We start from the raw sequence: 14946 nt of genomic DNA on the forward strand, positions 1-14946 counted from the left end.
ATGAGACCTGAAACTTGCACAAAATGTTCAGTGATGCTTGATTACTATTATGTCCATGTTTCATGAATCAGATCCATAAACTTTCAAAGTTATGATGGGAATTCAACAGATACCCCCAATTCGGCCAAAGTTCATTGACCCTAAATGACCTTTGACCTTGGTCATGTGACATAAAAGTCACGCAGGATGTTCAGTGATAATTGATTAACCTTATGTCCAAGTTTCATGAACTAGGTCCATATATTTTCTAAGTTATGATGACATTTCAAAAACTTAACCTCAGGTTAAGATTTCGATGTTGATTCCTCCAACATGGTCTAAGTTCATTGACCCTAAATGACCTTTGACCTTGGTCATGTGACATGAAACTCTAAAAGGATGTTCAGTAATACTTGATTAACCTTATGGCCAAGTTTCATGAACTAGGTCCATATACTTTTTAAGTTATGATGTCATTTCAAAAACTTAACCTCAGGTTAAGATTTGATGTTGACGCCGCCGTCGGAAAAGCGGCGCCTATAGTCTCACTCTGCTATGCAGGTTAGACAAAAAGCAGACGAGCAGTCAGCTAAAATTTTATGATTTACTGCAAGATATATCATCTGCGGTCATCCAAACTGTCGTATCACACATACGATGGTGCAAACCCATTTCAGAGAAAATCGACTTTTTACTATAATTTTCACACTTGATTCCCCAGCCTTACAACATATTCATTGCTAGAAAAATACATGGTTGGAAAGACCATGACAATTGCTTGACATTGGTATCCTTATTTCACATGCAAAGTTAATGCAGTGCCCAGTGTCAATACGACGGTTAGGCATTGAAATCGTGGTCAGTCAAAACGTTGTATCGCTCTGTTACAGTACACCTTTAAAATGGGATTTGCGCATTTATAAAAATTTGTATAGTATCGCGGTTAAAATCCCCTCATATCTAAAAAACTTAAATAAATTGCTGCAAAGATATTTAGATATAAATAGAAAAGGACTTGTCCTTTTCTGCAAAAATCATAATGGATTTAATTTTTTTTGGGGGGGTCCAAAATTGACCGCTACGACAGTTCGGATGAATGCCGACGATATGATTGATTTTGGGATCCAAATATGACTTGCAATTGATCGCAAGTTTTACAACACCCCAAAAGTCTATGGCAACGAGTGTGTTGTATTTAGAGCACAAAATGATCTGTTTTCAATCCTTTAAAAGATGAAAAGTGCTTTACTTTCAGCAGACATGTAATTAGGAATGGGGGGGGGGGGGGGGAACTGCAAATTCAATATAATGTATGTTTAGATACCCAACCAGTCCCACATATTTGGAAAACTGGTAATTTCTCTATAATCTTTAAGCACATAAATTTGTAAACAGATGATATAACAGTACTTGGAAAGCTATATAATCATATCAAGTAAATATACTGGCCATCATGTTGAAAATAATATCAGGGTGGTATATATATAGCAAAAAACTATTGATCCCTTGATAATCATGAGCTTACGATTTAAGGCCTGGTCCCACTGGCCGATGGACACAAAACGTTTTCATAACGGATACAGTGGACAAGCAAAATTTTGGGGTGGCTCCATCCAATTTCATCCGCTCTAGACAATGGACAAAATGGGCGAACAATGAAATCACAGTGGATGGTTGCTCGATGAATATAGACTATGGCGTACGAAACATGTATGCAAAGAGTACACAACGGATACATAACGTTTTCCATCAGATGGCAAGATTCTTTTCTGTTTTACATCTTCTCTGCATCCGCAAGTGCAGTGGGACCAAGCCTTTAGGAATGTCCAAAACATGTCATCTTGATAATAAATACAAAATATAAATTGCATAATATATTAATGTTTGTAACTCACAAAAATGATCACATTATGCATCCAGCAAAAATATAATTTATTGCATCAAACAACATATGCTACTGACACTTTACAACAAAATGATGAACATGTAATAAAATTATTTGTTCATATAATCTAATAAACTACATGCACATTTCATAAAGGTATATATCTTTTCTTTTTTTTAAATGTAGGCCTACTAATTACATATTTTATTTTGCATGCAGAAAGCCCAGTATAAAAAATGTTTATTTGTAGTGGTAAATCAATAAAAAGAGATTTACTCCCTTTCATTACTGTTGGTTTTACCACAAAGGCTCTATCAATTTTAATGTGATACAGCTTAATCTCTTTTTTTTACTGCCCACTAGTAACTAGCACTAATAATTAAATGTTTCTTGTTTGCAACCTAGGAATGAGTTGCATTCTAAATCTAGTCAATGAGTAAATTGAACCATTCTTAGAACTAACTTGAAATATAAAAAGTACCTTTTTAAAAAAATCTCATCCAAATTACAGTTCTGTAGTTTGATCGAGTGTACATAATGGTGTTTAACAAAGTACAACCCACAAGAAGTTACTTTGTTACCCTGTGATTCTTAATCAGTCCTCACGAAAAAGAGTTTTATATGACCAGAACTGGAAGGGCATGCATACTTTAGGCTACTAGCCTTTCTGGCCCCACATACACACTCTGGCCCCTCCTACACCCTCTGACTCCTCCTACACCCTCTGGCTCCTCCCATACACCTCTGGCCCCTTCTAGCCTCTCCTTCACCAGGATGACAGTTAACATTACTGATCTTTTCACTGTGGAGGAGCTGTTCAGTAATAAAGCATGTGGCAATGTCGCAGTGTCAGTTATCACTTGATAAATTCAATAACATATCATATCCTGTGCGAGGGTGGGTGGGTAAATCATCACGAATCAGAGCTGTTCCTCCATTTCGTGTGCACACTGTGTAGATGGTCTGCGGCCCTTTGGGTGATGTTGAGAGCCGGGTGTATTTGAGCCAAGCCCTCCTCACCCATCATAGATAAACCACATAGTCCAAGGTAAGCATGTAGGGCGTCGGGGTGGAAGTCTGGCCACTTGGAGAAGCCTCCCATGCTGGTGTCCTCAGTGGATAAGATGTAGTTCCTGTTCCATCTGAAGTCTATCATGTCAAAAATCTTTAAAAGCTGAAAAATAATGATAATGATATTGTAACTGAATTGTAAAATGATACAAATATGCAACCATGAGTGGCAGGATCAAAAGTACAGGGAATGAAGGTATCAGGTATGGAGAATAAACCAGTAATAAAAATCATTAAAAGGTTCTATGCACATAATATACTTGCATGGAAGAAAATTATTTCAGAACTTTAGGTAACTTTTTGAAGCATAATCTAGGTATGAAATCTGGTAGCTAATTTAAATGGAAGAAGAGACCCAATTTAGAATACACAACTCCAATGAAACAAATTAAAAAACAAAGGTTCAACCCCCTTAGTGTTCAAACCCCGATTTGTTTTGTTTTTAATCATATGTGCATACACCAAATCTGAATATTGCATTGACTTCACTACCAGCCAGAAATTTTGAGTGGTGGAAAAAGACTGGAGCTGACCACCATGGTGACAACACTATTAGTCAAGTTATAATTTTTCCCATTGAATGACCTTCTTATTACCCTTTTGAGATATTGATCTGTAAAGAAATTTGTGCATTTTATAATACATGCGCCACCAACATCATGTTATCACAAGAGACTTAGTAGTCAACTAATTTTTCCAAGCATAGCATGGGCCGCGAGGAAGATTCGAACAATTCAAGAAATGTTTTCTGATGTAGCAGAGAATATGCGTAAGGGTTAACCAAAAGATTTTTAAGTGAGATCTCAAGAGAACTAGTAATTACATTTATTTTGTAATCACTTTGAAAGAGAAAATATGTGGCGTAGTCGGCATTGACTACACACTCTGGTTGACAAATCTCACATGATTAGTGTGTATGAGTGGCACCATAACAAGGGCCTATCTTGCACACATGTATTATCAACGCACAAATTATCTGAGACTCGGAAAATATATGACATACCTTGAGTGTTGATCCAACCCAGAAAGAATAGCAGGTATCTGTCTTCTTGTTTGGTCGACCGTTGAAACCAGTCTGTTGCCTGAATAGACACCACCTCTTGATTCCATCCATCTGTTTATCTGTGAAGGCATGTTCTAGCTGATCCATCAGCACCAGTGAAGCTATCCCACAAAACGTTGTACCACCTGCAAACGAACCAATTATTGAATCAGTTTTGCGCAATCTTTGTGAGAGGACCAGGGATGATAATGTAGGTGATCACTTTTTACAGCACACGCAAAGAAGGATAGTAATTTTGTTTGTCATGGACAGATCATTGTCATCGTCATCACCATCATCTTCATCATCATCATTATCATCGTCATCATTCTCATCCTCCTCCTCCTCATCATCAAAAATCATCAATGTCATCATCTTCATCATCATAATCCTCCTCCTCTTTATCTTTATCATCATCATCATCATCACACCTGCCCACCTAAAAAAGAACATTTCAGTATTTTTAAAGCTGAAAAATCAGTATTTCGGTGAGGAAATCAGTATTTTCAAAAAAAAAACCATAGGGCAAGACATAAAGCTGAAACTTAATAAAATCAGTATTTACATTGAAACAAACAGTATACTTCTCACTTTTCAGTACTAAATACTGAAAATCAGTACTACTTGGCAGCTCTGCATCATCATCATCATCATAATCACCATCATCCTCATTCTCTTCATCATCATGACTACCACGACCACAACCATCACATCGTCCTCATCATCATTATTGTCATCATCATCATCATCAACATCGCCATCATTTAGTTCTTAAGGCATGGTCACACCGCCCGTTGTTGGAGCAGTCATGGAGCGGTAGGGAAAGAGGGCCGAATTTTGCTCACAAAATTGGGGAAAAAATCGAAAACAAAAAAACCCCAATCGAAATCGAAAATGGTGAACGGTAGCGAGCGGTGATGATTTTTTTCTCTCCGCTCCACGACTGCTCCAACAACGCTCGGGCGGTGTGACCATGCCTTCAGTTCTTACCATGACATTCTTGCCCTGGACCTTGCCCTATACCAAAATCATGAGTCTGGATATAAAAGAAAATGGGAATGATCCATTCTTTGAAATGGTCCTGGATTTCATTTTTTTTTAAATGGTGATGTGGACAATCTCTGTGTCCCAGTTTTGACCTTGCCACTTCTAAATCTATACTGGCCTTTCTGCCTTTCTCACTCAAATATGATACACACATGATTCAAGCCAGTAGATTCTATCTCTGGTTACTTTGAAAATCAAAGTGGATTGGAAGGAAAACATACTGCCACCTACATCCATTTTCAGAAGATCAACATATAACGATGGGTTTATTATCACTATCTACTTTTGAGACAAATAACAGCCAAGACCATGATGACATGACAGAGTGCAGATGTGTATTATACTTTCATGGCTCCACTGACTTTGTTTCACTACCCCAAAAATGAAATCATTCCCTGAAATTTTGACTGTCATTAAAACCCAGCACTGAAAAAGGGAAAGTGTATCAATTAAGGCCACCGCACACCTTACGACCCGACCGGTCGCCGACTGGCTTGCGACTGAGTGAGGGGAGATGTGACGTCACAGCTCTTGTCAGCTTGAGCGTCGCAGACCGGTCAGAGACAAGTCGCAAGGAAAATCGAAGGATTTGACATGTCGTAAAGTGTGCAGTGGCCTTTAGACGGTAAATTGCCAACTCGTCCACTCATCGCATGGTCTACCTTCAATTAGTCGAATGCCATTCCGTCCATCAACATTTCGTCTAACAACCATTTGGTCGAACAACCATTTGGTCAAATAATCATTTGGTCCAATACTCATTTTCTTTTCATCCATTTCGCCCAATTAACACAAAGTCAAATAAGACCAAATGGTATATGGACTAAATGGCTATTGGACCAACTGGTTATTATATGAAATGGTGAGTGGACAGAATGGCAATTAGACCATGTGGATAGTGGATGAACTGATGGTAGACCAAACGATAGAAGACGAGTTGGTAATTGGACAAATTGACATTAGACCAATTGGAAATGAACCAATTAGACTTGTTTAATTGTAAAGTGTTTATGATTTTACACCTACATGTAGTATTACTTCACCAATTCTTTTTGCTATCCCATTGCATAAAAATTTTGCCATAGAAAAAAACTCTGGCAAAAAAAATTATGCCAGTTGAAATTACGCATCAAAAAAGTCGGGTAAAAAATTTGCCAGAGTTTTTTATGGCAAACGTTTTATGGTACAGGTCCCTGGTAAACAATCAGTGGTATTACCAATGCCCTTTTACCATATATCAAATTAATAAATGAATAAAAAAAATGTTTGGTCCAATCTGATTAAGCATGCAAAATATACTCTAAAACAAATAAAACAAAACATACTGATACATAAGCTGTAAAATACAATAGAGATAAAACATACCAGTGAATTTCTAATGAACTGAACAGCTTTTTCTTTGTTGATTCCACTCCAATCTTGCAGCATGTAACTGATGCAACAGGCACAATATACAAATCGCATGTCATTCTCACTCCCGTTCTCTAGAGCTGAAAAACTAGATAAAACAATGAAGAGTGGACGTTAACTTTCCATGGCTTTCTCATCAATCTATAATCTCTTCATCTCACTCCCTCTCCTCTTTATCTTTCTCTCTCACTTTCTTTCTTTCTCTCAACCTCTTTCTCTCTCTCTCTCTTTACCTTTCTACTTTTCTGTTAAACACAATGAATCCCAGCTATAGAGTAATTTCCTTCAGCAAGAAATTTATCCACACTTTGCTGCACTCAACCCAGGTGAGATGAATGGGTACCCTGTAGGAAGAAATTCCTTGAATGCTCTGAGTGCCTAGGCAGCCCAGCTAAAGCCGGGGTAATGATAACAGCAGGGCCATCTGGGAGAACAGTTTTGAGAACGGAAGTGGCTTCCCCGGGTAAATATACCTATGTTATTATTATTGTTATATTATAATGCATACCTTTACTTGAACATAATACAAGCAAGATAATTTAGCATTATTTCATTTTGCAAAGTGTCATCACACAATGTTTGTAAAATGCACAAAACATCATTGAAATATTCCATGCTTACCTAATCCCCCCCATAAATAAATCTACCAGCATTTCACCTGCGATTTTATATTTGCAAGTGACAAGTGCAACAGATAGCACATACTGTAGGTCGGGAAAAGTATAAACATTCTTGAAACAAATTACCTTCCATCGTCAAGCTGTAGAGCCTTGAGACCTGCAACAATGGCTGGCATGTTAACCCGAGACATATCATCCCCTAAGATAAGAAGTGACGCCAAGCCTGTGTATGTCATCGCTACATGGCCCCAGTCATAGGGATGAAAGGTGGCAGTGTCTTTCTTTATAAAAATTGGTAAACAAATGAAAAGGATTAACAGGATACTGTGGGCTGAAATAATTATAAATAGTGTAAAATTCACAGAGGAAAGCACTGAAAATTTCATCAAAATCTAATTTTCAAATAACAATATTTTGTGAAAACATTTATACACATGCCATCATGAATATTTATGATTATGTCATGTACATACCCACTTTTCTTTCACTCATGTTATTACATGGAATCATACTTCTGTATTTTCATACATGTGTGTAGAATATGTTCCCATTGCAACAAAATATGTTGCAGCGATGATTTAACAAGGCTTATGCCAGTTGCTTAGGTATTCAAAATCACCGTGCATGAACATTCTACTGTCCTTCTGCAAGTAATATAAATACTAGTTTTACCTCAGATGGATTAAAAGACAAGCCAATGGTGGAGGATCCTCTGAAACCACATCTTGATAATGACTCATCTGAAAGAAACAAAACATTTAAAATGTCAACAATTTTACAGGTAATATCTTGTACTTTTGCTATTAGACAGTCACAGAGAAGACAATATTCTCATGAAATACAAATTATTTATAAAAAATGCTGCCCTCTCTTTCTCTCACATCCCCTTTTTTCTATATATCCCTCCCCATAGCTTCTATTTCTTTCATCTACCCTCAATTTTCTATGACACTAAAAGCATCATGGCTAAGTTAAGAATTTCCTTACTGCCAAAACCTAATCTGTGTGTAGAGCAACAAACATGAATTCTTTTCTTCCAAAGATGTACATCCCACAGTGGACTTGTATGTACTACAGCAAAAAAAAAAAAGAAAAGACATTCACTGATGTTTCTCCTTGACCACAATACCTTGTCCAATTAGTATCAAATTTTGTATGTTTTTTTTTTTATTGGGGGAGGGGGGGGGGGGCTATCAATCGATTTCAATGATATGTTGTAAATGTCCTTTTTCAACCAGATAAAATGCTTCAAAGTCTTCAGAATTAAACATCTGGTTCCCATCTAACCAATAGCTTTTATCAGTTAAAATCCAACCGAGAGTGATTTCTAGTTGAGGATAAAAGAGGCAGTAATTTTGTCTATTTTGATACATCTTATTTGAGTTTGATATATATTTGGAACGCTTTGTAGGATAGGACTCATGAAAATAAATGCACTTTATGCACAGCCTTTGATGCAGTCAGTGTAATGAAAAAATAATATAGGTCTACTCGAGTTTGAAAAGTTTGAAAATAACTGGTCTAACAAAAAGGAGGGCTAATCAGTCAGAGACTTTATCAAGGGAGGACAACGGTAATGTCTAAAAATATAAGTTCCCCCAAATAATTGTGTTTTATTTCACAAATTCATTATTAATGTGGCTGCCAGTGTTGGCCTGAAAATGGGAAATACTACTAGTTGGAAACAGGGGGAAAGTTCATACAGGGGCTTGGGGAAATTGTCCCTGAAACATTCATAACAGCCCTGGAAAATCCTCATTCAATGCAGTGTTAAAGCTTATCCGATGATGCAGATTCAGACAACAACTTGTGAAAAGCAACCCCAGAAAAAACATGTCTGGTGGGTGTTTCATAAAGCTGTTCGTAAGTTACGAACGACTTTAAGGACTGGTGATCCTTTCTTATGGCAAATGGTATATTCATTAGCGATGGTTATGCGCGTAAAAAAGGATCTTAAAGTCGATCTAAACTTACAAACAGCTTTATGAAACATCCACCTGGTTGGAAAAGCGCAGAAAAACTACAAAATATTGCCAAGGTGTTTCTCAAGCATATTCTAGCATTTCCTTTTACATGTACTTCCCTGTACATATTTAAAGGTCAGGTCCAACCCTGATAAATGTTGATTTGAATAAAAAGAGAAAAATCCAACAAGCATAACACTGAAAATTTTCATCAAAATCAGATGTAAAATAAGAAAGTTATGACTTTTTGTTGGGTTGACTTGTCCTTTATAATTACTTTCCTGCATTTAGAAGTTTTCCCCAGAATTACCCACTTACTGTGCCTTTAAATATCCGGGAAAATTGTCAACACTGTAATTTCACTCACCTGTATTGTCAGGATCTGGCAATACCTGAAGGGAGTATATCCAGTTGATGATTTCCTCCTTCTCTTTCTCAATAACATCCAGAGCATTAAGAACATCCAAACCAGACAATGCAAAGAAAGCAACCGTTAGTCTGTAGAATAAAGATATAAAACCCATAGTAAAAAATAAATGGACTTGATGAAGCCATGGTATAAGGTAACTTAATGAGATTTAGAGCTGTGTCAGGCATGGTGGCTCAGTGGTAGAATGACCGACTCATGAACCAGAGGTTGTGGGTTCGATCCCCAGCCCAGTCATATCAAAGACTTTAACAATGGGACCTTCTGCTTTCCTGTCAGGCACTCAACATATGATAATGAAAAAGTGTATTAGTGATAACATTATATGTTATGCAGGACCCACTGTCGTCAACTTGAATTCTGTGCAAATTCAATGCCGTTAATTTTTTCTTTTTTTGATTGGAAATTTGAAGATATGATCCTAGATTTGCTAGAAAGTTATCGTACTTGGAACAGAACCAGAGATTTTTTTTTTTTTTTCTTTTTTCGGCGACCTGCTTCTTAAATCTGAGCTAAGCCACCACATGCTCTGGAAATATGGCGCATATTCTGGCTTTTTTTGAGGGAAAGTTTTGACTTTTTAAAGGGGATTTTTTTAGTTAAAATGAGGACTTTCTGGGGGTAAGTGATAGTGCCTTTGTATATAAAATGTGCTTGGTGTGTGTTTTGGTGTTTGACTGTGCTGGCTTGTGAAATTGGTTTGCCGTGTCGAATCTCAGCGCAGCGGCATGTAATGAACCCTTAAGTGGTAATAAGTGTACAGTGAGGTATGATTTCTTCTACATGAATGTATTTTTTGGTACACTACATAAACACAATTCATTTTGCTGCTTTTTTAGAAATTATAGGGGATATCTGTAAATTTCAATTAATTTTCATTATGTTTTAGTACTTGAAGATTATTTTTTTGTATATATTTTATGACAAATTAAGAGCTTTCTAAATTTTGTGGTCCTACCTACATGTACATGTATGGTTGTTAGCTAGGTAGGAATATGATCAGTTCCCCCATGTCTGCATGGTCTCCCAAATCGGCACGACCAATAAATCATGAACAGTGGTGTACCTAGGATTTTCCAACGGGGGGGGGGGGTTTAGAACCGTCCGCCCAAAAAATTGACAAGCAAAAAAAAGGTCCTTCAAGCTCCGGGGGGGGGGGGGGGGCAGGGATACGTCCTTGGCATGGGTTGTGACTCATCAGGGGGGCAGACTGCACCCCCCCCCCCCGTAGGTACGCCAGTGTCATGGAACTGTATGCTTGAGACTAAGGATACCACAGAAATATTGGGAAATTCACCATTGCCGTCAAGATGCGAAAGATGAGAAAAATGTAAGTTCTTACAATAAATTTATCATATAGTCATATTCAAAAAATTGTATGCTTTTACCTGTATTTCAGCCCTATAACTCGAGCAAAAGCCAAAAATTCTTGGTGAAAATATTGTTATTGCTGGGTCAGTAAATTGACATTTCAATTACTGTTAGACGACCAAATATCGTCTTCGTATATTGTTCATATGATTATATACTGAGACAAATTATTTTTTCATAAGGTTTCCATAAACGAAAAGATTTGAGCAGAACACTGAAGAAAAAGTGGAGAGATGAAATTAGAGATAAACGACTGGATGAGTGGTATGCCTGAATCAAACCTCAAAAGTCACCTAAAGAGAAGCCTATTTGTGGGAGAACTCGCCCAAAAATCTTCTCAGATGATGAAAAAGCTCTTGTTGATCATCTGGTCTTCATGTCTTTCTTATTATTATTATCATTATTTATTCGGCAAAGAATATTCAAAAATACATTTCAGTGTCTTCATGTCTGAATGTGGATATGGCCTATCTCGAGGACAGACTGTTAGTTTTATGATTAAGGATTATTAGGATAAGGCATCAGAGGATCATTGGGGCATCAAAATGATCAATGATGAGGGGGGGGGTTTATGTTTGGCAAGGGGGCATATTTATCTAAAACTTAAGAGTCAACATATTCATATTCTTTTCTATTATCTTCATTCATGTTCAGAATAATTTCAAATCTATTCAGTTTTTAACGATAATTCTTGTTTATCTTAATTTCATGCAGGTTATGGCTTTAGCAAGCGAGCTCTTCATGGAACTGGTTCAACAAAGACAGTCGGCAAATGATGGTTAGGTCATTTCCTGAAGCGATGGTCATGCCTGAGGTTAGTTAAGCCATGAAAGTTAGCCATGACATGGGCAAGGAATACAACCAAGCAGCAATTAGATAGCAACTACTAGGAACTACGACAAATTCTCGACAAATACAACCTCAAGGATAAACCCACTCTCATATTCAACATGGACGAGACAGGTTTTAACTGTGACCATAACCCCTCCGGATCCTCAGTGGTGCCGAGAAGATGCAAGCGATTACGTCATGCAGGTTAGCCACCACAACCGTCATCGGCTGCGGTAGTGCTGCTGGAGTCTCCCTGCCCCCATATTTCATCCTGAAGGGGAAGCGGGATGTCAACACTAGTGTGAAGGAGGGCTGTCTCCCAGGGAGCAAGTTTGAGGTATAAAGTGACAGCGGATGAAGCAATGCGAGCATTTTCAGAAACTTTATCAGCAATCACTTTCTGCTAGCTGTCGAGAGGGACGAGGAGGAGTACTGTCTGCTCCTGTATGATGGACATAAATCCCATATAACTGTTCCCATCATCAAAGAAGCCAGGATACTCTTTCTTCTGCCTCCGCACACCTCACACTTGCTCCAACCACTCGACGTAGAATGTTTTGGGCATATGAAGTGTCATTACAACCGTCAATGTGCATCATATCTGTCTTCACATCCAGGCATGGTGATATCAAGGCACAACATCATCAGGCTAATCTCACTCGCTTACCTGAAATCAATGACCCACACTAACCTAAAGGTGGCCTTAGGAAAGACTGGTGTTTGCCCATTAGATATATCTAAGGTGGACACCGAGACAGCAACCAGGCCCAGTGTGGTGACTACTCCACCAGACAATCATCCAACTCAAGATACTCAGCCAACAGACAAATCACCATCAGAAGAAGAGACCAATGAGGCCATAACCACTACAAGAAAAAGGAAAGCACCTTCATACGAGTCAGGTGGGGTGGCAGTAACTAAAAACCGCATATTCCTGAAGATATTCAGAAGACACCAGCAGCAGGATGAGCACCATCAGAGAAACAGTCAACAAGCAGGACCTAGACGACCTCATCCACGTCCAGTACCACCAACACCATCACCAACTCCCGTAAAGAAACCTTCACTCCCCAACCCCCAAAGGAAAAACGTATTGATAATGTCTACTGAATAAAAAAATCATTATGAAATAAAATGAACATGAAACAGACCTAGACCTAAATAAAAAGAAGAAATCATGAAAAAAATATGGACAAGACAAGCTGTAATCGAACAAATGAAACATTAAACATGATTTATGCTCATGAATAGGTATCTGTTTAGGCATTTGATGTTCAGCAATATATATCATATATATATATTATGGGAGCCTTAAATAAGCACTCAACAATTTGATGATAAAAGTAAACACTTTACTAACAAGAATATACCGGTATATATATGATATATATTGCTGAACATCAAAATGCCTAAACAGATACCTATTCATGAGCATAAATGTTTAATGTTTCATTTGTGAACTGATGAGCTTAATTTCTTTTGTGTTTGCATACTGTGACTTAAGATTAAAAGAAATCATGTAACTTGTGAACACTTTACTAACATGAATATCAGTATGTGGGACTAGAGTGAATTTTCATGGTATCGTTGGAAGAGTTTTAAAAGGTGAAGAAATAAAATATCATCATTGGTTTTAACATATTTTGTCAATATCATACAAATAATTAACATACACAAAAATCAAGTTAAAAAATTATTTGTATGGGGGTCAAATTCAAGGTCAAATAAAGGTCAAGGGTCATTACTTTATAAATTGCTCTAAGACATTATTTGATGCATGTTTTGGATTCCTCTCTGGATTTCCTATTAAATGGTACCAGTTTCATGAAAATTGGTCAACACGTTACGACGCAATGGCCATTGAAAGTTGAAGGTCACGCCCATTTTTGTCAAAACAAGGAGAAAAGGGCAGGCCGTAGCGTAAGAACCGACCGACCGATTTGACTAATTTTTTTTGTTTTGTGCGTGGGCCATGCATGAATTTTATGTGTACCAATTTACAATGACTTCTGAGATGGTCGTGTGCAACAACTGGGTGAATCCAGATGAAATGACCCAGGAACTGAATCAAGGTTGTGAAATTATTAGCGCCACCAACGGGCATCTTTGTATTTCCGTAGAAGAGACAAGCGAAGTCACTTTCGAGGCCAAGGTAAGCGAAATTTGCTCTTTTTGTAATGATAATTATTTTCAAATTATTTATATATTTCATTTGTTTAATGTATTGCTACTTTCCGGCAAGAGCCCCGGTGCATGTGCGTAGCGAGGAGTTTCGGCAAATATTACTTCAGCAATGAAGCGATGTTTGCCGACTACTTCGAAATCCAGGGTCAAACACGGTCCATTCTACGAGGTTAGTATACTAACCTCGTACTTAGTGTGATTGGGCCTTGGGTACCCCGGTACCATTTTTTTAAAATCTCAAAATCTGAAAATGACTGCCCGAGGCGAGGGCGATCCTATATATTTCTTTCATTTATGAGACATTTGGCCTTTGGTACCCTTACTCATAATATAAGGAACATCATTATCTGAAAGATTTTGTGAAATAAACAGAAATTATGTTAATTAATCTGAACTCAAATTGAGAGGTGCGCAGACTTGGGGACATCAATCAATCATCTCACTCACGCTCACGGTTGTCTGCTATTCAGAACGGTACACAAATCTCAATATATGGGTACCGTACGTAGGCCTACGGTCAAAACTAACCTGCTGGTATCGAGAGATGAATACGACGGAGGCAGAACTTGGAGACACATCTTGAAAAAATTCACATGACGTTTGTGTGAAAGGGTTGAATTACTATACTCCCCAACATTGGAATCTGCATATTCCTCCATTTTCGTCTCATTTAAGGGTACCTCCGACACCTTAAATTTCTGGAGTCAGATTGAGACTTTAATATCTAAAACATTTCACGCCCTCTGGAGTCCCGTTTAAGATCGCAGAATCGGCCGCTAGAATAGAAGGGGGAGGGGCGCGGCTTTGGGGCTTACATTATATTTCACTATTTCGGTGAATGTATAAATTTGAGCAACCTGATAATTTCATATTCCCTCTTACCCTATTGTATCTTATCATCAAAAAGTATATTTCTTCGAATTTGGACCTCGAAGAATGGGAATGTTGTATCAACAACTGATTTATAAATGTCTAAGATAATTGCTGCAACTATAATTTCGTTACATGAGAGATATTTAAACACATATATGAGAATATGCAATGTCATGCAATACATAAAACATAAAACCACCAGCCTGCTTTAATGAGGGCGTACTTACAACTTTTTTTTAACA

At 37.7% G+C, this 14946-nt stretch overlaps 1 protein-coding gene across 1 annotated transcript; it reads right to left on the bottom strand.

The window, feature by feature from the left end:
- Positions 1–2164: 2164 nt before the first annotated feature.
- LOC121415587 (geranylgeranyl transferase type-1 subunit beta-like) lies at positions 2165–14566 on the bottom strand. The gene is made up of 8 exons (XM_041608854.1): positions 14360–14566; positions 9386–9516; positions 7727–7794; positions 7181–7335; positions 6390–6522; positions 4968–5013; positions 3939–4123; positions 2165–3038 (listed from the first exon to the last, which is right to left on the bottom strand). Exons 1-8 carry the CDS (start codon positions 14488–14490, stop codon positions 2778–2780), a joined length of 1110 nt encoding a protein of 369 aa, XP_041464788.1. The 5' UTR covers positions 14491–14566; the 3' UTR covers positions 2165–2777.
- Positions 14567–14946: the final 380 nt, after the last annotated feature.

Source organism: Lytechinus variegatus, chromosome 5 (assembly GCF_018143015.1).
Source record: "Lytechinus variegatus isolate NC3 chromosome 5, Lvar_3.0, whole genome shotgun sequence".
Lineage (NCBI taxonomy): Eukaryota > Metazoa > Echinodermata > Echinoidea > Temnopleuroida > Toxopneustidae > Lytechinus > Lytechinus variegatus.

What these genes read in the sequence shown, in the direction of transcription:
- LOC121415587 (XM_041608854.1), bottom strand. Translation starts at nt 14,490, where the DNA reads ATGGAGGAATATGCAGATTCCAATGTTGGGGAGTATAGTAATTCAACC. An exon ending in TCATCTCTCGATACCAGCAG is followed by an intron (nt 9,517 to 14,359) that starts GTTAGTTTTGAC and finishes TTTATTCTACAG; the next exon opens with ACTAACGGTTGCTTTCTTTG. An exon ending in TCCAGGGCAAGAATGTCATG is followed by an intron (nt 4,124 to 4,967) that starts GTAAGAACTGAA and finishes GTTCGTTTGCAG; the next exon opens with GTGGTACAACGTTTTGTGGG.